We start from the raw sequence: 26,820 nt of genomic DNA, 5'->3' as shown, positions 1-26,820 counted from the left end.
AGTTTGATTCATCCTTCTAATAACTGTGTAAGGGAGGAGTTTGTCTTGTTTCAAATGAGTTTATCCTTTGTTGAAATGCGCTATATTTAGGCTCTATCTTGAAACCTTGATAAAATGCAATTTCCACAAAATGTGCGAATATCGAAAAATAATCTATTCGGACTTTGTCACTTTACAATACTTTGACACACATTGTGCGAATAGCATCTACCAAATACTTATAAAAGGCAAAATTTACATTAACAAAATTGTTGCTTTTGATTTTATTTATTTTTTTTTACATTTTTTGAATGCGCTTACAAACTATAAATGTTCCAAAGTCAGATCATGAAATTTTATATCCAAAGATTGGCAATTAACCGCTGCATGGGCATGGACCTCCAGTTGAGCCACCGACTGAACCACCAACTGAACCACCGACTGAACCACCGACTGAACCACCGACTGAACCGCCGATTGATCCACCGATTGAACCGATTATACTAAGTGAGCCAGTAAGATCGGAGATTACAGACGTAATTTGTGTGGCTAAAGATCCAACGATCCTTGGATAAAAACTGTCCACAAATTTGTCCAACAATATCAGAGCTGAGGATTCCGGTCACGGAACTAAGGGAACTACTGACTTGAGCAACAAGTCCTGAGAAAACTTCAACAACACCAGAGACAACACCTTGAATTTGGGCGGTTGCACTACCAACCACACTAGTAGCTTGATCAATAATTCCTTGGATGGCACCAGAAAAATCACCAATGACAGCAGTCACTTGTGCGATGACACTTTCGAGAACTGCAGTGAGTTGGCCAAGGGTGTCCTGGGCGACATTGACTACAGCTTGAGCTTGAGCTGTGATCTGCCTAACAGTTTGAACGACTTGATCGATGGCTCCTTGAACAGCAACAACAGCGGTTTCAATGGCAGAGGAAGCCACTGCAACGACACCGGAAATTGAAGCAATTGCTGCATTGAGAGCGTCGGATGCAGCGTTGGAGGCAGTTTGGGCAGCATCAGATACAGTTGCAGCAACGGTAGCAACCAAATCGATGAAGACAGTAAAGGTGGCACTAATTTGGGCGGTAATCTGTCCAATTACTTGGATTGCTTGTTTAGTGACAGCATTAAAGAGAGCTTCAATCTGTTGTTGTATTTGTCCAAGGATTGCTGTGAAGGTGCCGATGATTTGTTCACCGAAAGCAGCGGTCAATTTAGAAACAACACTAGTGAGACCAGAGATGATTGCTTCGATTTGGAAGTCTTGGATACTTGTAAAGTTTACGATAAGTTCCACGATGGCTTCGAGTTCAGCGAAGATGTCTCCAATAAAGTCGATTGAACCGTTTCCGCAGCTGCCACCGGTAGCTCCTCCAGTTAATTGACCGATGATTGACAAACTACCAACGAGTGACTCCACAGTGGTAGTAAGGGTTTCAATAACTCCCGACAGTACTCCAGTGACGTCGAGACTGCTGAGAGTTGAAGAAAATTGTCCAGTGGAACAATATTCCCAATGATACCAGTCACGCCGCCAATGAGTCCACCATCACCACCTCCTAAAAGACCTCCAAGAAGTCCACCGCCACTTCCACCGCCACATGAACCACCATTTCCTCCACCGCCTCCTAGAAGTCCTCCAAGAAGTCCACCGCCACTTCCTCCGCCTCCGAGGAGTCCTCCAAGAAGTCCACCACTACTTCCGCCACCTTTTCCACCGCATGGAGTAGCGCTAGCAGCCTGAATACAAAACGAAACATTTCAGTGATTAGTTTTCCGATCAAATTATCAACTTGTTCTGTGACTTACAGCGAAGAATGTAAGTACGACGACAGCAAAGAACTTCATTGTTTCAATTCAGTGTAAATTGTCACTTTAATCGAACAGATCGAACTGATAATGAATTGAAATTTTTTGGGCCTTTTATACGAAAAATTGGTTGGAATTTCGACCATAGAATTGTTTGCATTAACTGGAAAATCAAATGTTTGTTCTTTGAAAACGTATTGTACTCGAAAAAATAAGTTTAATTTTTCTCGACCATCTGATCAAATAAATGACAGCTTAGTTGATGAAGCAAAATAATTTTGTTTTGTTAAACGTTTTGAATATGTGATCGACAACAAAAATTCACACATGTGTGTCTGTGGAATGGATCGTCACAAAAAGAATAAATAAAAATTCAAAGGCTAAATACAACTATTCCTCGACAGCGACAAAATGTTAAATAAGAAAAATTGCAAATCCAATCTTGACAAGCCCAAGAAGAGAAAAATGACGGCACTACATACAGTGGTTGACAACGTTATGAAGAAAAGACCTTAGATTCAAAGCCAGCGTTAAGAAATATTATGTCCAAATGTTTATAATCCAACTCGTCAAAATAAACATTTGGAAAGAAGGTGCATATCATTTTTTATGAGTCGATGCAAAGGTAAATGGGTCATCCATAAATCACGTCAGCACTAGACGGGGGGAGTTGGATTGACAAAAAGAGGACGAAAAGTGACGGGGGAGGGGGCCTGAAAGAAAAAAGGACGTACACCATTTTCTTTATAATTTTTTGAAAAGATTTACTTATAGCACAAGTAGCAAACGTGAACTATCTACAAAACAATTTCTAGATTTTTTACAATATTCTGCAAATGGTTTTGTAATTTTTTTTAACTACAGTAATTGTCCGATAAAGTTCACTGGTAAATCGTTAAGGCCCGTCATTGGGAAATGACAGGACAGTTTCCCGAAAATCTATGGAAAATTTTATTACAAAAATTCACCGAAAAGATTCAAAGAAACTCATCCATGATGCTTTCCATTGTATTCGTTCACCGTCTCTTTATGTCCCCAAGGCATATTTAAACACTAACACACTTTTTACTCGATGCAAAAACAAAATTTTGTTTTTTGTTTTGTCGCTATAAAACACAGAAAATATTTCGACACAACTGTGACACTCCGCTATTATAAGGACTAGAATGAATGTTTGCTGTGTTCACTTCGGCGGTAAAATATTTTCATTCAAAAAAGTGTCCTACACTTCAACGATGGTAGACATTTATTAAAATTATAACCTGTCCCACTTCTAACAAGACTTCGCTGAGTCTAATTATGCCACCTCTTCGAACAAAAATATCGGCTGAGGTCGAATAATTCTCCGCTGAGCTTTAACAAACCTCCGCTGAGCTCTAATAATTCTCCGCTGAGCTTTGACAAACCTCTAATGAGTTCTAATAATTCTCCGCTAGGCTTCAGTAAGAGTCCGTCAGACCTTAGCATACGTTGTAGTAAGGCAATGAAGCTAAGCGAACACTCAATAAGCATCAGCGGATACCTAATAATTGTTGCTATGATTTAATAAGACTCCACTTAGCTTTGGCAGATCTACGCTGAGTGTCTGATTCGCTCCATTAGGCCTTCCTGCAACTTGCTTAGGCCTAACGGACACTTCCTGAAGCCTAGCGGAGAATTATTAGAGCTCAGCTGAGGTTTTTTAAAGCTCAGCGAAGAATTATTAGAACTCAGCCGATATTTTTATTCAAAGAGGTGGCATAATTAGACTTCGCGAAGTCTTCTTAGCTTACTAAACTTTAGTCTAAAGAGGAACGAACATTTATTTACGCTCAGCGCAGTCTTACGAGAGGCTTAATTTTTAATAAATGCTCTCCCATCGTTGAGAGAATGTCCGCTGAGCTCTCGTAAAGCTTTAAAAAAATGGTCGATGAGCATTATTAAATGTATACGCTACCCTTTGTCAACCGTTTGATGATTGTTTTTAAATGTCCGACACTTTTTTGAATGAAAATATTTTACCGCCGAAGTGAACACAGCAAACATTGATTCTAGTACTTATAGTAGCGGAGTGTCACAGTTGTGTCAAAATATTTTCTGTGTTTTTGTCGCGACAAAACAAAAAAAAACTTTGTTTTTGCATCGAGTAAAAAGTGTTTTAGTGTTCAAATAATAAAGAGACTATGCCCGAATACAATGGAAAGCATAAGACGTGAGTTTCTTTGAATTTTTTCGGTTAATTTTTGTGATAAAACTTTACATACATTTTCGGGAAACTGTCCTGTCATTTCCCAATGACGGGCCTTAAGCAAATTATGGAGCCGTTCAGCAAATCACTTTCGTTGTTGTATTTATTTGACAGAAAAGCTCAAACAGATAAGGTCACACCGCGCATATTGTCCTGTTTGGTTTTCCATAACGAACACCTATGTGGCAAAATTTTTCAGGATTACATTACAACATTATGACGGGGCGCTTAAAAATTCATTAGAATCACTTTTCAATTTACATCTTACAGAAAAGACCTGGATCGAATCTTCTTTACCCATTAAGAAAGGTGGCAGCGTACTACGACATGCATCAGATATAGCTCTACCTTGCTTTCTTTCATCGACGTACAATGTCTGTACGTTATTGTTACACAAAACTTACCGACAAGACTATTTGGTACAAGTTAAGGCTGAATTCACACCCGTGACAATATTTCTTTTGTCACTTTGTTTTGCATCAACCTAGGTCTCACCTTTTGGGTGAGGCAGGTCCCTTGACTGCTAATATTTCCAAAATAATGTTGTCATTGATAGACTTCTTAATCAATTAGATTACACTGTTATAAATATCTTTATTTATTTGAACTGATTTTTTCATCTTTTTGGAAATGGACAATTTCTGAAGTCCAAGCAAATTACAATATTTTGACCTAAGAAAATTTCTTTGAACTCAATCATCACATCATACGTAATATAAAAAAAAACATTTCTTTGATTTCATTTTAAGAGGTTCCGAGTTTTCAGTTTTGATAAATACTATGTACCAAATACTATGTCACCATCTCATTTCATTCAAATGTAACACTTGTGATTATTCTTACATCATTGTGGTTATCCTTAAAGACAATAAAAATTCGAACATCGCAGTCGGCCAAAATACAAATATTGTGAAAACAAAATGTCCGTCGGGATAGGAAAATTGTGTTTTTAATTAATTTCATCAAAATAAAACCTAATTTCGAAGACGTGAGACCAAATTTTCATTATTCCCTTGACTGAAAGTCAGGGTCTTACACCAGAAAATACCGAAAAATGTGGAAAACAAAAAGGTTCACTATGATTGAAAATACATGAAATGCTATGAAAAACGTTAAGAGGCACCGGTACTTAGCTAAAATTGTAGCCTACATTTGTGTGCCTCGTATTTCATTTTTGATTATATCTTTTTATCAGAATCCTTTTTGAAAAATGTACGACCGCAATTCCGGCCACGAATGTGCTAGCTATAAATCAAAATTAGTTTTGGTTGTAGTCGTTTGACCAGCTCTGAGAAAAGTGAACAATTTAACGAAATTTGCAGAAACTGATCATTGTTCTCAGAGCTGGTTAAACTGGTGCAACCAAATCTATTTTCTGTTGAAAGCTAACACATTCGTGGTCGGAATTGCGATATCTGGTGGAAAGATATTATTAAAAGTAAACTAAAATCCAGTATTTAAAAATCGCCCTAATGCAGGCTTTTCAGCAAAGTGCCGGTGCCGGTAACAAAAAATCGTTGAAGGCACGATAACTTGAGCAATTTTTAACCAATTTGAATGATTCTTTTTTTTTAATACGTGGAATTAAAATCCCGAGGCTAAGTTCGAAGATGGGCTATGTAGGACTAAGGATCTGGAAGCCATCCGAGAAAACCGGGATATTATACTGTTGATCATAGCCTCAATTAAAAAAGATTACTTTGATGAAATTTGATTTTGTTTGGTAGTGTGGGTAAATCATATAAGTTTGTTTTCGACGTGCATGAAACTAGTAGGAAGAATAATTTCATCATTCGATGCCCATCTTTTACTAGTGAACTACTAGCATCTTGATAGTTGACCAACAACTTGATAGTTGACTAACAACTTGATAGTTGACTATCAAATTTGATAGTTGACTAACAACTTCATAGTAGACTAACAAATTTGATACTTGACTATCAAGTTGTTTGTCATTTATCAAGTAGGCAGTTTTTTACTTCCTTTACAACAACATCTTACGCCAGCAAAATGCCTGTTATCAAATTAGCATACTTTGATTAAAAAGTGTAAGAAATTTTAATAAAAAAGTTACATTTTTGCAGGCAAAGATGAATTATCTCAACTAATTTCTGAAGATTTTTTTAAAATAAGGTCGCTGACCATGATGTGTGGTATTGTGATCAAAAATTAATCAATATTTAAAGAATTTCTTTAAGTTTAATATTTTAATTGGATCGAGATTTGTGTTATGGTGTCCGCGAAGCGAGGCCGTAATTCACACGAGTCGTGACATTTTATTCATGATTGAAGGTTTTGTTAATGGGAAATCGAGGGATTCTTTTTCTCGGTGAACCAATAAATTTCTCCTTTTACAAATATTTTAAATCCCTTAACCATTATAGAGTCGAAATTGGTACCAATTTACCGAAAATATTGGTAAACTGAGTTATTTTTAACGATGAACCAAAAACTAATAAAGTTCATTTGTTACCATGTCACCCTGTGAAGGTGTATTAAGTACCGGGGGACTTCCTTTTTTTACGCAAAAGTGTAAGAGAAGAACATCTATCGCACTTTTTTATTTTGTGAAAAAGTCCTCGTTCCACATTCACAAAACAAACTTCGCATCTACTCTGATGTAACAAAAAGGCAATCAAACAGACAGCTCATACTAGTGGACAGTTTACGGTCATAGCGAAGCGAGCGAGGGCCGTAATCTGCACAAGTCATATTTTATTTATGATTTGAGGTTGATTGAAAATCTTAAAGATTTAAAATTTATAAGAAAATTGAGAGCTCAAAAAGTGGTCAAAAGCATTCCACCTTATGCTTGGTGGTTTCCAAGAAATTTTTTTTTGTCAAATTTTACTGTCATTTACGTGGAGTCATTAATATAGTAAATATGTATTAAATGTGACAAGTTTTTATGAATACGTCATTACACATTAAATACATTGAAATACATTGAGAATAGTGTCAGTCAAGGTACCTGACCCGCCATTGTAAATAGTGTAATGAGCTGCTTGTGTGTCACTTGACTTGTCTTTTGTTGAATTAACAGAAAGAGTTCCTATTGTGCATTCGTGACGTAAGTTCATGTGTTCATGCCTTGGTCTGGCAGATTTATGTACCTAAATATTCCAATAAGACGCGAGTTGTTCAATATTGCAATAAGATTTCGCGACTCGTGTGAATTACGCAAACTTCACGCTCGTCGAAGTTGTCTAATGTTAGGTGTGTTAGACTTTTTAATACTATACACTGTATATGCAATTTTAGGTATATGCTGATTGTTAATTATCAATTATCAATTTTCAACAGAGTAAAATCATGTTTTTCTGGAATACTTTCCAGTCCTCATCTCGACATGGCCCATCTTCGACTCCATTCCTCGTCGATTAAAACAAATTTCATCGAAATCGGATAAGAACTACTCAAGTCACGACGATACAAAAAAAAATGATTACAAACATTTCATACATTTTGAAACATTTTAGGGTATTTTCTAGCGTAAGACCCTCGAATTTCAGTCAAGGGAATAATCAATCTCACATCTGTAAAGTGGTGAATTAGGTGAATTGAGTAGGCTGTGAATGCGAATGGTTGCAAAAATTTTCTGCTCCATGAAAATAATTTAAAATTTATAAAATTCCTTCAACAATATATTTTAAACGAATGGATGCAGGGATGAGGAAGAAATCCGGAATTGGGCCACATAATGAAGAAATTTTATAACCCTTGCACGAGCTGAGCAGCACGTTCGAGGGAATGAGAGACCGTTGGAGATCCACGAATCTTGTGAGACTGTTGGAGGTTCTCTTGTGTGCTTGTGCAACCCATTTACGCTGATGCATCACTGCAACAACTGGAAGTTGGATTATCGGACGAATTAAAAAAATGTTTTGGGCAATTGTTTTTTTGGGGGCAGTGACGAATCAAATTTACCAGAAAAAGATACCATCGGTTGAAGCGCATCATACTGGGTCAAAGAAAAATTCCCCCATATACAATGTCACACTATCTATATTTTATGTGTACATGGAAAAGAATGATTTAGTGAATGTAATTGACTAAATGGTTTGTAGGTCAAGGTCAAAGGTACTTGCAAATATTGACAATCGGCATTTAGTAGCTAGTCCAATCACTTTGTAAAGCGATAATGATTGTTGTTAGTCATAAGTGCACTGCATGACGAGCAGCTCCCAGCACTGTTTTTGTCACAAACACATGGCACCAAGCTATGGATGACTGACATCAACTGTGAGTGTACGGAATGAGTTAAGTTTGTTCATACAGAATTCATTCTCCTATAAAGTGTAAAAAAGGAGTTTGATTCATCCTTCTAATAACTGTGTAAGGGAGGAGTTTGTCTTGTTTCAAATGACTTGATCCTTTGTTGAAATGCGCCATATTTAATAAAAAAAAATCTATTCGCACTTTGTCACTTTACAATACTTTGACACACATTGTGCGAATAGCATCTACCAAATACTTATAAAAGGCAAAATTTACATTAACAGAATTGTTGCTTTTGATTTTATTTATTTTTTTTTACATTTTTTGAATGCGCTTACAAACTATAAATGTTCCAAAGTCAGATCATGAAATTTTATATCCAAAGATTGGCAATTAACCGCTGCATGGGCATGGACCTCCAGTTGAGCCACCGACTGAACCACCAACTGAACCACCGACTGAACCACCGACTGAACCGCCGATTGATCCACCGATTGAACCGATTATACTAAGTGAGCCAGTAAGATCGGAGATTACAGACGTAATTTGTGTGGCTAAAGATCCAACGATATCCAAGGATAAAAACTGTCCACAAATTTGTCCAACAATATCAGAGCTGAGGATTCCGGTCACGGAACTAAGGGAACTACTGACTTGAGCAACAAGTCCTGAGAAAACTTCAACAACACCAGAGACTACACCTTGAATTTGGGCGGTTGCACTACCAACCACACTAGTAGCTTGACCAATAATTCCTTGGATGGCACCAGAAAAATCACCAATGACAGCAGTCACTTGTGCGATGACACCTTCGAGAACTGCAGTGAGTTGGCCAAGGGTGTCCTGGGCGACATTGACTACAGCTTGAGCTTGAGCTGTGATCTGACCAACACTTTGAACGATTTGATCAATGGCTCCTTGAACAGCAACAACAGCGGTTTCAATGGCAGAGGAAGCCACTGCAACGACACCGGAAATTGAAGCAATTGCTGCATTGAGAGCGTCGGATGCAGCGTTGGAGGCAGTTTGAGCAGCATCAGATACAGTTGCAGCAACGGTAGCAACCAAATCGATGAAGACAGTAAAGGTGGCACTAATTTGGGCGGTAATCTGTCCAATTACTTGGATTGCTTGTTTAGTGACAGCATTAAAGAGAGCTTCAATCTGTTGTTGTATTTGTCCAAGGATTGCTGTGAAGGTGCCGATGATTTGTTCACCGAAAGCAGCGGTCAATTTAGAAACAACACTAGTGAGACCAGAGATGATTGCTTCGATTTGGAAGTCTTGGATACTTGTAAAGTTTACGATAAGTTCCACGATGGCTTCGAGTTCAGCGAAGATGTCTCCAATAAAGTCGATTGAACCGTTTCCGCAGCTGCCACCGGTAGCTCCTCCAGTTAATTGACCGATGATTGACAGACTACCAACGAGTGACTCCACAGTGGTAGTAAGAGTTTCAATAACTCCCGACAGTACTCCAGTGACGTCGAGACTGCTGAGAGTTGAAGAAAATTGTCCAGTAATAGATGGAACAATATTGCCAATGATACCAGTCACGCCGCCAATGAGACCTCCAAGAAGTCCACCGCCACTTCCACCGCCACATGAACCACCATTTCCTCCACCGCCTCCTAGAAGTCCTCCAAGAAGTCCACCGCCACTTCCTCCGCCTCCGAGGAGTCCTCCAAGAAGTCCACCACTACTTCCGCCACCTTTTCCACCGCATGGAGTAGCGCTAGCAGCCTGAATACAAAACGAAACATTTCAGTGATTAGTTTTCCGATCAAATTATCAACTTGTTCTGTGACTTACAGCGAAGAATGTAAGTACGACGACAGCAAAGAACTTCATTGTTTCAATTCAGTGTAAATTGTCACTTTAATCGAACAGATCGAACTGACAATGAATTGAAATTTTTTGGGCCTTTTATACGAAAAATTGGTTGGAATTTCGACCATAGAATTGTTTGCATTAACTGGAAAATCAATTGTTTGTTCTTTGAAAACGTATTGTACCCGAAAAAATAAGTTTAATTTTTCTCGACCATCTGATCAAATAAATGACAGCTTAGTTGATGAAGCAAAATAATTTTGTTGTTTCGTAATTCTTTACTATACATAATGGCTAGATATTTTTTGTTTTTGCGCATTGAATATGCCACCGGTTACAACTAAACTCACAAATATAATGCAATGTATTTTGTAAAAAAGGATTATGAAAATTGAAAATGCGAAGGTGACTGTAAATGGCTAAGGTACAGCATTTACCCGCGTCGTTTCCCCTTCCATCAAAAGATACGAAAGTTTAAAATGTTATCACTTCAATATTGCATGGAAGTGTATGGCATTCGAAGCTAGGCTTGATGTGTCTTTTCCGTCGAACATTTTAAAACCTTTTCATAATACATTCTTTTAAAAAAACTGGAAAAAAAAGTGGACAAGAAGCACATTTTCAACGAGTAACTACCAATTTTTGAAGCACTATGCCCAGATCTTGTGCAATTCACACTGAAATTCATATTGTAAGTCAAGAATACTAATGACTACAATACCGTTTCTTAGAGACAGACTCCGTTTTGACACTCTCAAAATAACACCTTTTTTTGTTTCTAGACGCATTGTTGACTAAATTCCAATTTTATGTAAAATGCAAAGGCTACGTTGCACTTTTACCACCTTAATAAATGTAGTTAGGTTGCTAGAGAGGGTATTTCTCTGCACAATTCATAGTATGTTACATACTTGGTCAAGTAAATGAGTCATGACTGCACGAGTTTGAATGTGTGCGAGAGTATATATCTGAGTGTGAAAGTTTGTGGAACGAGTGGAGCCGAAGGCGGAACGAGTGGAATAATTCACACGAGGATATATACGAGCGCACACATTCAAACAAGTGCATATGACTCACTTATTTGACCAAGTATGTAACACATTTTATCACATTAGCGTTCGGTAACGTTGAAACCACAACAATAATTTTTTCATGTGTCGGGGCCGAAAATGAGGGAGTTTCGAGATTTTTCTCGGGTTTTCGACCCCTTACATGAAATTTTTTTTGAGTATCTGTTTTGGACGATTGATTTTAGGCACTTTCGCATGTAGCCCTCACTTCGTTCGGGCTACAACTATCGAAATTGCCTAAAAACAATCGTCCAAAACAGATACACAATAACACTCGCGAAATTGCCTAAAATCAAACGTCCAAAACAGATACATACACAAATAACTATTTCATGTGTCGGGGCCGAAAATGAGGGAGTTTCGAGATTTTTCTCGGGTTTTCGACCCCTTACATGAAATTTTTTTTGAGTATCTGTTTTGGACTTCACGAAGTGAGGGCTACATGCGAAAGTGCCTAAAATCAATCGTCCAAAACAGATACTCAAAAAAAATTTCATGTAAGGGGTCGAAAACCCGAGAAAAATCTCGAAACTCCCTCATTTTCGGCCCCGACACATGAAATAGTTATTTGTGTATGTATCTGTTTTGGACGTTTGATTTTAGGCAATTTCGCGAGTGTTATTGTGTATCTGTTTTGGACGATTGTTTTTAGGCAATTTCGATAGTTGTAGCCCGAACGAAGTGAGGGCTACATGCGAAAGTGCCTAAAATCAATCGTCCAAAACAGATACTCAAAAAAAATTTCATGTAAGGGGTCGAAAACCCGAGAAAAATCTCGAAACTCCCTCATTTTCGGCCCCGACACATGAAATAGTTATTTGTGTATGTACCTGTTTTGGACGTTTGATTTTAGGCAATTTCGCGAGTTGTAGCCCGAACGAAGTGAGGGCTACATGCGAAAGTGCCTAAAATCAAACGTCCAAAACAGATACTCAAAAAAATTTTCATGTTAGGGGTCGAAAACCCGAGAAAAATCTCGAAACTCCCTCATTTTCGGCCCCGACACATGAAAAAATTATTGTTGTGGTTTCAACGTTACCGAACGCTAATGTGATAAAATGTGTTACATACTTGGTCAAATAAGTGAGTCATATGCACTTGTTTGAATGTGTGCGCTCGTATATATCCTCGTGTGAATTATTCCACTCGTTCCGCCTTCGGCTCCACTCGTTCCACAAACTTTCACACTCAGATATATACTCTCGCACACATTCAAACTCGTGCAGTCATGACTCATTTACTTGACCAAGTATGTAACATACTATGAATTGTGCAGAGAAATACCCTCTCTAGCAACCTAACTACATTTATTAAGGTGGTAAAAGTGCAACGTAGCCTTTGCATTTTACATAAAATTGGAATTTAGTCAACAATGCGTCTAGAAACAAAAAAAGGTGTTATTTTGAGAGTGTCAAAACGGAGTCTGTCTCTAAGAAACGGTATTGTAGTCATTAGTATTCTTGACTTACAATATGAATTTCAGTGTGAATTGCACAAGATCTGGGCATTGTGCTTCAAAAATTGGTAGTTACTCGTTGAAAATGTGCTTCTTGTCCACTTTTTTTTCCAGTTTTTTTAAAAGAATGTATTATGAAAAGGTTTTAAAATGTTCGACGGAAAAGACACATCAAGCCTAGCTTCGAATGCCATACACTTCCATGCAATATTGAAGTGATAACATTTTAAACTTTCGTATCTTTTGATGGAAGGGGAAACGACGCGGGTAAATGCTGTACCTTAGCCATTTACAGTCACCTTCGCATTTTCAATTTTCATAATCCTTTTTTACAAAATACATTGCATTATATTTGTGAGTTTAGTTGTAACCGGTGGCATATTCAATGCGCAAAAACAAAAAATATCTAGCCATTATGTATAGTAAAGAATTACGAAACAACAAAATTATTTTGCTTCATCAACTAAGCTGTCATTTATTTGATCAGATGGTCGAGAAAAATTAAACTTATTTTTTCGGGTACAATACGTTTTCAAAGAACAAACAATTGATTTTCCAGTTAATGCAAACAATTCTATGGTCGAAATTCCAACCAATTTTTCGTATAAAAGGCCCAAAAAATTTCAATTCATTATCAGTTCGATCTGTTCGATTAAAGTGACAATTTACACTGAATTGAAACAATGAAGTTCTTTGCTGTCGTCGTACTTACATTCTTCGCTGTAAGTCACAGAACAAGTTGATAATTTGATCGGAAAACTAATCACTGAAATGTTTCGTTTTGTATTCAGGCTGCTAGCGCTACTCCATGCGGTGGAAAAGGTGGCGGAAGTAGTGGTGGACTTCTTGGAGGACTCCTCGGAGGCGGAGGAAGTGGCGGTGGACTTCTTGGAGGACTTCTAGGAGGCGGTGGAGGAAATGGTGGTTCATGTGGCGGTGGAAGTGGCGGTGGACTTCTTGGAGGTCTCATTGGCGGCGTGACTGGTATCATTGGCAATATTGTTCCATCTATTACTGGACAATTTTCTTCAACTCTCAGCAGTCTCGACGTCACTGGAGTACTGTCGGGAGTTATTGAAACTCTTACTACCACTGTGGAGTCACTCGTTGGTAGTCTGTCAATCATCGGTCAATTAACTGGAGGAGCTACCGGTGGCAGCTGCGGAAACGGTTCAATCGACTTTATTGGAGACATCTTCGCTGAACTCGAAGCCATCGTGGAACTTATCGTAAACTTTACAAGTATCCAAGACTTCCAAATCGAAGCAATCATCTCTGGTCTCACTAGTGTTGTTTCTAAATTGACCGCTGCTTTCGGTGAACAAATCATCGGCACCTTCACAGCAATCCTTGGACAAATACAACAACAGATTGAAGCTCTCTTTAATGCTGTCACTAAACAAGCAATCCAAGTAATTGGACAGATTACCGCCCAAATTAGTGCCACCTTTACTGTCTTCATCGATTTGGTTGCTACCGTTGCTGCAACTGTATCTGATGCTGCTCAAACTGCCTCCAACGCTGCATCCGACGCTCTCAATGCAGCAATTGCTTCAATTTCCGGTGTCGTTGCAGTGGCTTCCTCTGCCATTGAAACCGCTGTTGTTGCTGTTCAAGGAGCCATTGATCAAATCGTTCAAAGTGTTGGTCAGATCACAGCTCAAGCTCAAGCTGTAGTCAATGTCGCCCAGGACACCCTTGGCCAACTCACTGCAGTTCTCGAAGGTGTCATCGCACAAGTGACTGCTGTCATTGGTGATTTTTCTGGTGCCATCCAAGGAATTATTGGTCAAGCTACTAGTGTGGTTGGTAGTGCAACCGCCCAAATTCAAGGTGTTGTCTCTGGTGTTGTTGAAGTTTTCTCAGGACTTGTTGCTCAAGTCAGTAGTTCCCTTAGTTCCGTGACCGGAATCCTCAGCTCTGATATTGTTGGACAAATTTGTGGACAGTTTTTATCCTTGGATATCGTTGGATCTTTAGCCACACAAATTACGTCTGTAATCTCCGATCTTACTGGCTCACTTAGTATAATCGGTTCAATCGGTGGATCAATCGGCGGTTCAGTCGGTGGTTCAGTCGGTGGTTCAGTTGGTGGTTCAGTCGGTGGCTCAACTGGAGGTCCATGCCCATGCAGCGGTTAATTGCCAATCTTTGGATATAAAATTTCATGATCTGACTTTGGAACATTTATAGTTTGTAAGCGCATTCAAAAAATGTAAAAAAAAATAAATAAAATCAAAAGCAACAATTCTGTTAATGTAAATTTTGCCTTTTATAAGTATTTGGTAGATGCTATTCGCACAATGTGTGTCAAAGTATTGTAAAGTGACAAAGTGCGAATAGATTTTTTTTTATTAAATATGGCGCATTTCAACAAAGGATCAAGTCATTTGAAACAAGACAAACTCCTCCCTTACACAGTTATTAGAAGGATGAATCAAACTCCTTTTTTACACTTTATAGGAGAATGAATTCTGTATGAACAAACTTAACTCATTCCGTACACTCACAGTTGATGTCAGTCATCCATAGCTTGGTGCCATGTGTTTGTGACAAAAACAGTGCTGGGAGCTGCTCGTCATGCAGTGCACTTATGACTAACAACAATCATTATCGCTTTACAAAGTGATTGGACTAGCTACTAAATGCCGATTGTCAATATTTGCAAGTACCTTTGACCTTGACCTACAAACCATTTAGTCAATTACATTCACTAAATCATTCTTTTCCATGTACACATAAAATATAGATAGTGTGACATTGTATATGGGGGAATTTTTCTTTGACCCAGTATGATGCGCTTCAACCGATGGTATCTTTTTCTGGTAAATTTGATTCGTCACTGCCCCCAAAAAAACAATTGCCCAAAACATTTTTTTAATTCGTCCGATAATCCAACTTCCAGTTGTTGCAGTGATGCATCAGCGTAAATGGGTTGCACAAGCACACAAGAGAACCTCCAACAGTCTCACAAGATTCGTGGATCTCCAACGGCCTCTCATTCCCTCGAACGTGCTGCTCAGCTCGTGCAAGGGTTATAAAATTTCTTCATTGTGTGGCCCAATTCCGGATTTCTTCCTCATCCCTGCATCCATTCGTTTAAAATATATTGTTGAAGGAATTTTATAAATTTTAAATTATTTTCATGGAGCAGAAAATTTTTGCAACCATTCGCATTCACAGCCTACTCAATTCACCTAATTCACCACTTTACAGATGTGAGATTGATTATTCCCTTGACTGAAATTCGAGGGTCTTACGCTAGAAAATACCCTAAAATGTTTCAAAATGTATGAAATGTTTGTAATCATTTTTTTTTTGTATCGTCGTGACTTGAGTAGTTCTTATCCGATTTCGATGAAATTTGTTTTAATCGACGAGGAATGGAGTCGAAGATGGGCCATGTCGAGATGAGGACTGGAAAGTATTCCAGAAAAACATGATTTTACTCTGTTGAAAATTGATAATTGATAATTAACAATCAGCATATACCTAAAATTGCATATACAGTGTATAGTATTAAAAAGTCTAACACACCTAACATTAGACAACTTCGACGAGCGTGAAGTTTGCGTAATTCACACGAGTCGCGAAATCTTATTGCAATATTGAACAACTCGCGTCTTATTGGAATATTTAGGTACATAAATCTGCCAGACCAAGGCATGAACACATGAACTTACGTCACGAATGCACAATAGGAACTCTTTCTGTTAATTCAACAAAAGACAAGTCAAGTGACACACAAGCAGCTCATTACACTATTTACAATGGCGGGTCAGGTACCTTGACTGACACTATTCTCAATGTATTTCAATGTATTTAATGTGTAATGACGTATTCATAAAAACTTGTCACATTTAATACATATTTACTATATTAATGACTCCACGTAAATGACAGTAAAATTTGACAAAAAAAAATTTCTTGGAAACCACCAAGCATAAGGTGGAATGCTTTTGACCACTTTTTGAGCTCTCAATTTTCTTATAAATTTTAAATCTTTAAGATTTTCAATCAACCTCAAATCATAAATAAAATATGACTTGTGCAGATTACGGCCCTCGCTCGCTTCGCTATGACCGTAAACTGTCCACTAGTATGAGCTGTCTGTTTGATTGCCTTTTTGTTACATCAGAGTAGATGCGAAGTTTGTTTTGTGAATGTGGAACGAGGACTTTTTCACAAAATAAAAAAGTGCGATAGATGTTCTTCTCTTACACTTTTGCGTAAAAAAAGGAAGTCCCCCGGTACTTAATACACCTTCACAGGGTGACATGGTAACAAATGAACTTTATTAGTTTTTGGTTCATCGTTAAAAATAACTCAGTTTACCAATATTTTCGGTAAATTGGTACCAATTTCGACTCTATAATGGTTAAGGGATTTAAAATATTTGTAAAAGGAGAAATTTATTGGTTCACCGAGAAAAAGAATCCCTCGATTTCCCATTAACAAAACCTTCAATCATGAATAAAATGTCACGACTCGTGTGAATTACGGCCTCGCTTCGCGGACACCATAACACAAATCTCGATCCAATTAAAATATTAAACTTAAAGAAATTCTTTAAATATTGATTAATTTTTGATCACAATACCACACATCATGGTCAGCGACCTTATTTTAAAAAAATCTTCAGAAATTAGTTGAGATAATTCATCTTTGCCTGCAAAAATGTAACTTTTTTATTAAAATTTCTTACACTTTTTAATCAAAGTATGCTAATTTGATAACAGGCATTTTGCTGGCGTAAGATGTTGTTGTAAAGGAAGTAAAAAACTGCCTACTTGATAAATGACAAACAACTTGATAGTCAAGTATCAAATTTGTTAGTCTACTATGAAGTTGTTAGTCAACTATCAAATTTGATAGTCAACTATCAAGTTGTTAGTCAACTATCAAGTTGTTGGTCAACTATCAAGATGCTAGTAGTTCACTAGTAAAAGATGGGCATCGAATGATGAAATTATTCTTCCTACTAGTTTCATGCACGTCGAAAACAAACTTATATGATTTACCCACACTACCAAACAAAATCAAATTTCATCAAAGTAATCTTTTTTAATTGAGGCTATGATCAACAGTATAATATCCCGGTTTTCTCGGATGGCTTCCAGATCCTTAGTCCTACATAGCCCATCTTCGAACTTAGCCTCGGGATTTTAATTCCACGTATTAAAAAAAAAGAATCATTCAAATTGGTTAAAAATTGCTCAAGTTATCGTGCCTTCAACGATTTTTTGTTACCCACATTTAAGAGGCACCAGCACTTTGCTGAAAAGCCTGCATTAGGGCGATTTTTAAATACTGGATTTTAGTTTACTTTTAATAATATCTTTCCACCAGATATCGCAATTCCGACCACGAATGTGTTAGCTTTCAACAGAAAATAGATTTGGTTGCACCAGTTTAACCAGCTCTGAGAACAATGATCAGTTTCTGCAAATTTCGTTAAATTGTTCACTTTCCTCAGAGCTGGTCAAACGACTACAACCAAAACTAATTTTGATTTATAGCTAGCACATTCGTGGCCGAAATTGCGGTCGTACATTTTTCAAAAAGGATTCTGATAAAAAGATATAATCAAAAATGAAATACGAGGCACACAAATGTAGGCTACAATTTTAGCTAAGTACCGGTGCCTCTTAACGTTTTTCATAGCATTTCATACATTTTCAATCATAGTGAACCTTTTTGTTTTCCACATTTTTCGGTATTTTCTGGTGTAAGACCCTGACTTTCAGTCAAGGGAATAATGAAAATTTGGTCTCACGTCTTCGAAATTAGGTTTTATTTTGATGAAATTAATTAAAAACACAATTTTCCTATCCCGACGGACATTTTGTTTTCACAATATTTGTATTTTGGCCGACTGCGATGTTCGAATTTTTATTGTCTTTAAGGATAACCACAATGATGTAAGAATAATCGTCCAAAACAGATACACAATAGTTATTTGTGTATCTGTTTTGGACGATTGTTTTTAGGCAATTTCGTGAGTTGTAGCCCGAACGAAGTGAGGGCTACATGCGAAAGTGCCTAAAATCAATCGTCCAAAACAGATACTCAAAAAATTTTTCATGTGAGGGGTCGAAAACCCGAGAAAAATCTCGAAACTCCCTCATTTTCGGCCCCGACACATGAAAATAACTATTTTTTGATACCAACATCGAAAGTTGATACTTTCGCCCTCGAAATCCGGGGCGAAAGTAAAAAAATGCAAGTTATGTGTTTGAGCGGGGAGAAAGAAAGAATACATAAAGCGAAAGTCAATATACATAATGCGAAAGTCGGCTACATAATGTAATAGTCGACTCTTGTCAATAAGTGTACTGCGATCAAAATTGAAATAAAGCGTGCGCCAGTGCTCTTATTGAAATTAAAATACGAAGTTGATACTTTTTGTTGCTGAATGATTTGTTATTTATTTGTTAATTTTTGTGTGTGTTGTTGTTGTGGTGGCTAAATAATTAAATTTTTGATATACCAGGAGGCTGCCGCCCCCTGGACCCCCGCATTTTCTGGCTAAATGCCTTCATATTTCAACATTTTGTTCTGATGTTTGCGATACGTATCAACTTTCGATGTTGGTATCAAAAAAAATAGTATTTCATGCTTCGGGGCCGAAAATGAGGGCAATTTTTCGAATTTTCTCGGGTTTCCGGCCCTCTGCATGAAAACTCACATGGGCACCTGTTTGGGACGGTTGATTTAAGGCACTTTTGCTTGTAGACCTCACTTCGTTCGGCCTACAATCCGCGAAATTGCCTAAAATCAATCGTCCAAAACAGGTACACAAATGACTATGAACGACTCGGGGCAAAAGTAAAAAAATTCAACCTGTGCGATTGAGGCCCTTGCCTTCGGCGCGGGCATCAACTCTCGCACACGGTTGAATTTTTTTACTTTCGCCCCTTGTCATTCAATGTACTATTGATCACACATACACACAACACGTAAGACACCATCTATCAATTATTTAATTTCTACGATTATTTACATAAATGAGCTGCACAAAATTCAACTATAAAATTATTTGCACCACACAATTTACGAGAACATCTTATTTATTCATCACAATGGCATGGCAACTGTTCGCTACAGTTGAAAATCTAAAACATTGAATTTTGAGAGAACAGTTAACTAAGCAATAGCCAACCATGATCAAACCATTGATTTATCGGCATACACTTCGCTACATAAACAATGAGTTTTGAAATAAATTAAAATGGCCGCACTTTACCATCACCGTTAATAGGGCTAGTAGTGACTGTAAAGTACTTTACAATCGCTGCAAACAGTGACCGTAAAGCACTTTACCATCACTGAGTTGCGTTCAGCAACAGCAGTGATGTCAAGTGAATCTTACGAGAGGTGGTATCATACACAGCAAAGTCAACTTACCGGGCGCTGATGTGATAAAAATATATTACTTCCGAGGTTCCAAGTTGTGTATTTGATATTCCCCACTTGTCAAATAACAACTTGGAACCTCATAAGTACAATGCTTTACGTGATTAGGCAATGTAAATGAAAATGAAACATGCCGTAACACGTAAATTGATATAACGATCTTTTTAACGTTGCGGCCTATGGACTATTCGTATATATTTAGATCTCGACGTTGTTAGGACTATCTAGAGCAAAACAAACATAACGGCAACGCCAAAACAGAAACATAAAGGCCAGAGCAAACAGTGTACAGACGGGAGGTTGTGTTCACAACATCGAAAGACACTGTTTCGGCCTCAGGTTGCAACAGTGGCCCTAGGTTAGCGTGGTCCGACCAATGAAATTCCGATTCATCACTATCCTTACAGACTAGTGGCGGCATGTGGTTGAGCCACCACAAAAGCTAAGCAAAGTTTTGCTTTTGTGTCTCAAAAAATGTGAAATTAGGAACGTTTTTTCAAACTTTCATCAGCCGTACATGTGTGTGATAATGGTGGTTTGATTCTTCTATAGATACGAAGTGTAATGTATATAAGAGTAAGGTATAAATATGCCATTCTTGACCGCACTTTTATCGGATAAGAAATGCAAGAACTTTGAAAAAAGTAAATTTTCTCACTCAAAATGTATTAAATATTATTCTAAATTAACACATTATCCACAACATTGGTACTGTACTCGCACGTAACCGACGAAAGGTCTTCACACGGAAGATGCAATAAAACGTTTTGACAGAACAATTGATGAAAAGCCTTTTTAAAACTAGTACTTTCTATAAGCTTATTGACAGGTTTCAGCATTTACGTTTCACCCGTTTCGCCTTTGAGTGAATATAGTGTTGAAAGATTTGAATGGACCAACAACGCACTTCAAGTAAAAGTGCTTCAAATGACAGCTGCCAAAAAGAGTATTATTTTGTAAGATAAACTTTTCCACATTTTTTACAGTGCACAAATTTGGTGCGTTGAATGGACATAACTTTTCTATACTATTATAATTTATACTGTGGTTTTTAAATATGTTTGGTAAAAAAATATCCTACGACAGCGAGAATGTCGATGAAAAACAACATTGAGAGAGCATCACAAAACGGTTTACGACATCATTAGCAAAACGAAAAGTCACGCAAAACAGTAATCAGAATCAAAACAATTTTCTTTTATGTAGCATTGTCGACTGTATGCACTAAAACCACATCACATACTTAATGATACGAAACAGCAATTGGGGGTCATTCATAAATGACGTCCATCACTTTTGGCCATTTTGACACCCCCCCTACCCCCTCGTCCAATTGCGTCTGATTTCAGTAACCCCCCTTAAATATGACGTCCGTTTCTGATAAACCCCCCCCCTCTTCATTATTTAAAAAACTGCGTTTGAGCTAAAGCTAAAGCGGCTTGGATGGGTTATCATTCATTTTCTGATTTAGGGGTCATTCATAAATGACGTCCGGTGCTGAAGGGGGTAGTCAAAATTGAACAAATCCTTTGGTTAAAAAGTATTCACTCCAGTACATTCGAATAAGCAACAGAGAAAAGCAGCTTTCACTAAAAATGCAAACGTTCACGATACATGGATAAGTATTCACCATCATTAATATCGTGGACATTTTTACCAAGAAAATTTCACTTGGCAGCTGTCACGAAGTTCATGCTTTTCATTAGGCAAAGGTGACACTGTTATAGAAATTACCAGGTGGCTACACGTTACATGTTTTTACACTGATAAAGAAAGTTTAATAATGAAACGCTGATTTTTCATCGGACGTCCAACTGCTTTCGACACCCCCCTCTCCCCCCGTCCAAAAGCGTCCGGTTTTTGAAGACCCCCTCCCCCCCTCAGCACCGGACGTCATTTATGAATGACCCCTTGTTGCTGCGTGATTCTAAGTTCTAAACAAAAGCTAACGCCGACCCGTACGAAACACCTATCCGTATCAGAAGCCTTTAATATGAAACTCTTAATCTCTCTCGTGTCATTCTCTTATCTGCTGAAAAGCTACGAACCCTTTTAAGATCACTTATATTATTCACTCTTTTCATTGTTGTCACGTACAAAGAATTTGCCGGATGCAATATCGACAGCCCCGTACGAACTAAAATTTAAAAAAATTCTTATTTAAGAGCTATATACCGCTACATTTACCTATAAGGTAAAGTAGCGTGGCTCGACAGAATTTTGAAAATTTTTGAGTTTGAATTCGATTGTTTCCTTTTCTTGGAAGATTGTTGATTAACTGCTTACTTGACTCCTAAACGCTCATCCGATGCGGAAAGGCCAAGGATGTTCTTTATCGTCTGGTTATTTGTTTTCTTTCTCATGAGTATAGATTGAGCGAATTTAAAAGGAGCAATGCTATGCAGTAAGTCATCATTTTTACGATTTTCGGCAAAGAAGTCATCACCGTAAAAAAGTAATTTATCAATTTATGCAATCGAGTGATAAATGATTTTTTAGGAACGAGATGTGCAGATTGTCATTCGAAGCCGTAGATCGAGTGTGACAATCAACATCGTGTGCCTAAAACAGCATCTATCACCGGATTGCATACAACTTTTTTTCTAAAAAAAAGGCAACGAAAGTTTCTCATTTCGTCACTGAGTTGAGAAAAGGAAATGGTCTATTAATCATAGCTTTCATTCTTGCATGTAAGCTCAACGCAAAAATTCGGAAAAGGTGAAAATTTAAAGATAATGTTTCAAGGAAAACGTTTCAACTTCGGTCATTGTGACTTAATAAACTCAAGATGTTGGAATGTTTGCCATACACAAAAAGGTGATGTACCAGTAACAGTTCCAGAACTGAGTTGTGCTTTTTTCGATTTTTCTTCGCATACGTCGTCAGCACTCAGCACTCAATGTACAATTCACAGAAAACGATGTTAAAAAGCTAAAAAAAAAGTTTTAAACAAAGATTAAATGGTTCGCATAAAAAGGCAAATAGAATGATGATGATGTTATGCGATGCTATGAAAATAAACAAATAGAATGGATAAGTTAATGTGATTATATATGCACTTTTTATCACCATTGCTATGAGTTAGTTGAGAAAGCATATACGTACATTCATAGGAAAAGGATACACCATGCATTTCAGCTGAACAGTAGTCCGCTCATACGATTTTATTATCAGAAAATTGGTGTATGGAGTAATTGCAAAATGCAATTAATTTTTTGTTTACATAAAATGTTAAATTCTGAAGATTATTACTTTTTTGCTATACGTTTTTGCAGTGGGGGGGAATTCAAATGATGCATAAGAGAAATATTTTGTTTGAATGAAAATGCATATTGATGGAAAGGAAAAACGGAAGCGTTGAAATAACTCCGAACGTTGGATACGTTTGAGCCCATATGATTGAGGCTGAAATTGAGTTAAGGAAGCTAAAGATGATTGCACTCAAATTCTACGCTGCCTATTTATTACTTGGAACGCTGAACTAAAGAGATAGTTAGTATGTTGCAGTGATCACAAGTAAAAAAGTATTGTCTGTTACGTCGAAGGTCACATGATGATAAGCCGATGAGAAAGAGTAACGGAAATCGTACTTAATCTATTTTAACTTTGATATAAAGGTGAACGTGAACACAATGACATCCAATGTTCATTCGTAATTTTGACCCTAAGATTATTGAAAACGCAATTTCTTCGACTAGGAAACACCAGTGAATCTCATCAGTCATTTATGATACTTTTCGTCCCTCGTCCCCCTGTGAGTCCGTGCCAAAAGAGTATATGCTGTAAGAGCGCTAATTTAAAGAAAATAATGGTTCTGACTGTTGTCAATTCAGCCTTCATGTTAATGAATCACTAGATTATTAATGTCCAGGAAAAAAAGCAGTTTCACCATAAACCTATTTTCTTTTAATTTGCGGTAGGATTGTCATTGTTGCGTCGCAATTATAGAAACTTTAAAATTTCTGAAAACTTTGAGGATAGGCTTAAGGAATTTTAGAATTGTTTTTCACTCAAAATATTTAAGAATAATTGCGCAAACAACGCGTCTTCTAAGTTCTGTTTGTTCGAAGGTAAAGCTACAATCTGTCCATACATAAAAGCGACTTCCGTCTGCTGTTACAGTTGTTTTGACAGGCTGGCTTATACGGTTACGATAAACTATTACTACAAGTGAAATTTACTACGATAAAGCTGCGTCACCGAACTGTAAATAGTTTCTGTCTATGTTTGTTCAGTCAGTACACTTACGCGACAGTTTTTAGAAATAAATTTGACAACAACAACAGTTCGCTTCAATTAACAAATAAATGTGCTAGGTCAGTAGGAGTGTTTTAAATGGCAAGTATTTACAATAAACAAGGCATCAGAACAGTCGGAGCGTTTGCTGCGACTTAGCCCCGTACGACCCGTAATCCTATTTCGTCCGTAACCATAATACGTCCGTAGCCGTAATACGCCCGTAACCCTAATACGTCTACAACCTTCTAATGCGTCTGTTACCAAAATGCAAGTCAAGTTGGGCATGGTCAAATTTACTAAAAGTGTTTATTTTTAAAATTGCGCATAGCGCAATTACGAAAGCCCGTACGAAGTACCTCTCAAATAAAACCAACAATTTACGACATTATTTTAGAAACACAAAATTTTTTGCCAACCTTCTATTGGGTATTCAATTATCTCTCAAATGAAACAAAAACTAGCAAAATCGGATGAGATTTACTCGATTTATGTGCAAAAAACACTTAGGGCCGAGTAGCGGCCTTAGTCCAAGGGCCCAAATTTAGAACTTTTTTCGCCACGTTCTTTTCGGTATTCAATTACCTTCCATAAAAAACTAAATCTAGCAAAATCGGATGAGATTTACTCGATTTATGTGCAAAAAACACTTAGGGCCGAGTAGTGGCCTTAGTCCAAGGGACCAAATTTGAAACTTTTTTTGCCACGTTCTTTTCGGTATTCAATCACCTTCCATAAAAAACTAAATCTAGCAAAATCGGATGAGATTTACTCGATTTATGTGCAAAAAACACCTAGGGCCGAGTAGCGGCCTTAGTCCAAGGGCCCAAATTTGAAACTTTTTTCGCCATCATTCTATTCGGCATTCAATTATCTCTCAAATGAAACAAAATCTAGCAAAATCGGATGAGATTTACTCGATTTATGTGCAAAAAACACTTAGGGCCTAGTAGCGGCCTTAGTCCAAGGGCCCAAATTTGAAACTTTTTTTGCCATCATTCTATTCGGCATTCAATTATCTCTCAAATTAAACAAAAACTAGCAAAATCGAATGAGATTTACTCGATTTATGTGCAAAAAACACTTAGGGCCGAGTAGTGGCCTTAGTCCAAGGGCCCAAATTTGAAACTTTTTTCGCCACGTTCTTTGCGGTATTCAATTACCTTCCATAAAAAACTAAATCTAGCAAAATCGGATGAGATTTACTCGATTTATGTGCAAAAAACACTTAGGGCCGAGTAACGACCTTTGAGCCCTACCAACAAGCCCTCGTTGCATCTTACCCAAAAACAATGTTCAGCAACTTTGTTCTACTCGTCAATACCTTTCATTTGATATATCACAAGCAGCTATTGCGTGCGTATTTCGGTAGATATCGTCGAAAGACTGAAAAACACCTATAGGGCCCTAGCTCTGGAAGGGCCGATCCTACCATGCCCATTTTCGAACTTGACCTTACTTTTGTCGATACCAATCGGGGAACAAAAGAATTTTGAAAAAAGGTTGTGATTTGCTCAGGCTAGAGGGGTCACAGACGGACGGACGGACGGACGGACATTTTGTTTTATTGCGGATTCGTCATCTATGAACATAACCAAATGCTTTGCCCTTACTGTCTGCTTCCAATTCGACGTGTTACAAACGGCATATTAATCTTATAAGCCCCCAGTACTTCGTACGGGGCTAAAAATATGGAAAAATTTACGTTCGTAGTTCGATTTACAAGATTCCGTTCTTATACCGTAGGTACGTAAAGATATTGGTATCCTCGTTGATCTTTATTTTTGACACGCTACCCTTCACTATGGCGGTATTTTAGTAGTTTTCGAGGTGGTCGAGGTCCATGTACAATAAAAAAAAATCTTAGCTGTAGAGTTGATCCTCTAAGAACGTAATCTAATTAAAATATAACAGAAAAAATATTTCCTTTTCATAGAAACTGGTTACAGTGGTTTACAGCCAATATCTAATTGAATTTAATTACAACCATGAATTTAATCTCCCTAAGTTTTTCCTAATAATGATGATGCATCTGCACCATAAAGAATTAAACTCTCAGGTCACGAAACTTGAATCCAGTCTAATAAAAAATTGAAAACACACATTCCATCCCAAAAACCGAACCCAAAACTAAAATGTTATCGAACAAAAAGCAGAGCAACGAAAAAAAAGACAAATAAAGCAACAAGAAAAAAAATATTCTAAGAAAATCGAAACAAGAAAAATTTTCTTTTACGTTTTCTCATTGAACCAGAAAAAACACTCAAATTATAAAACTTTCAACAAGTTTTGGGTGTCTGATGATAGTTTGCCAACTTGTTATTATTTCGTATATACTTTCGGTAATTTTTCTTCACATGAATTCTGTCCTTCCAACGTAATATTTGTACCATGGCGAAATTAACTGCTCTGATCCAATCCGATGTGTACAGCACAGCACAGACACGATATAATTATAAGATAAGAAAATGGATTTTGAACCACATATAACCTTTCAAAGCTTCGGTTGATTGTAAATCAAATTATTTACCTTGCTAATTTTTTGATAAGAAGATTATTCGACCAT

General features: G+C 37.4%; 2 protein-coding genes and 1 long non-coding RNA gene across 5 annotated transcripts in view; 1 reads left to right on the top strand and 2 right to left on the bottom strand.

Annotated features, from left to right (window-relative positions):
* LOC119071391 (matrix metalloproteinase-2) overlaps nucleotides 1-26,820 on the bottom strand; it is a 128,963-nt gene that overhangs the window by 59,971 nt on the left and 42,172 nt on the right. The gene's annotated exons all lie outside the window — the stretch shown is intronic.
* On the bottom strand, nucleotides 450-10,140 carry LOC119071392 (keratin, type I cytoskeletal 9-like). 3 transcript variants are annotated; one of them, XM_037176269.1, is made up of 4 exons: nucleotides 10,059-10,140; nucleotides 9,818-9,989; nucleotides 1,579-1,671; nucleotides 450-1,486 (listed from the first exon to the last, which is right to left on the bottom strand). In XM_037176269.1, exons 1-4 carry the CDS (start codon nucleotides 10,095-10,097, stop codon nucleotides 483-485), a joined length of 1,308 nt encoding a protein of 435 aa, XP_037032164.1. In that variant the 5' UTR covers nucleotides 10,098-10,140; the 3' UTR covers nucleotides 450-482. The 3 variants fall into 3 exon arrangements, with proteins under 3 accessions (XP_037032164.1, XP_037032166.1, XP_037032167.1); XM_037176271.1 differs by having other exon boundaries at nucleotides 451-1,486; nucleotides 1,579-1,629; XM_037176272.1 differs by lacking the exons at nucleotides 9,818-9,989; nucleotides 10,059-10,140 and adding an exon at nucleotides 1,802-1,855 and having other exon boundaries at nucleotides 453-1,486; nucleotides 1,579-1,732.
* LOC119071394 lies at nucleotides 13,220-14,331 on the top strand. Its single transcript, XR_005086642.1, has 3 exons — nucleotides 13,220-13,324; nucleotides 13,394-13,511; nucleotides 14,319-14,331. It is a non-coding gene; the product is annotated as an uncharacterized LOC119071394 (long non-coding RNA).

The sequence above is a fragment of the Bradysia coprophila genome (genome assembly GCF_014529535.1).
Source record: "Bradysia coprophila strain Holo2 chromosome IV unlocalized genomic scaffold, BU_Bcop_v1 contig_144, whole genome shotgun sequence".
Classification (NCBI taxonomy): domain Eukaryota; kingdom Metazoa; phylum Arthropoda; class Insecta; order Diptera; family Sciaridae; genus Bradysia; species Bradysia coprophila.
Note: the sequence above shows the minus strand (reverse complement) of the source record. Positions and strands in the feature narration are given on the sequence as shown.

Excerpts from the sequence above, each read along its gene's own strand:
- LOC119071392 (XM_037176269.1), bottom strand. The coding sequence starts at position 10,097 with ATGAAGTTCTTTGCTGTCGTCGTACTTACATTCTTCGCT. Across the intron at positions 9,990-10,058 it reads TCGTACTTACATTCTTCGCT|GCTGCTAGCGCTACTCCATG; the intron begins GTAAGTCACAGA and ends TTTTGTATTCAG. Across the intron at positions 1,487-1,578 it reads TTCATGTGGCGGTGGAAGTG|AATTTTCTTCAACTCTCAGC; the intron begins GCGGTGGACTTC and ends GTTCCACTGGAC.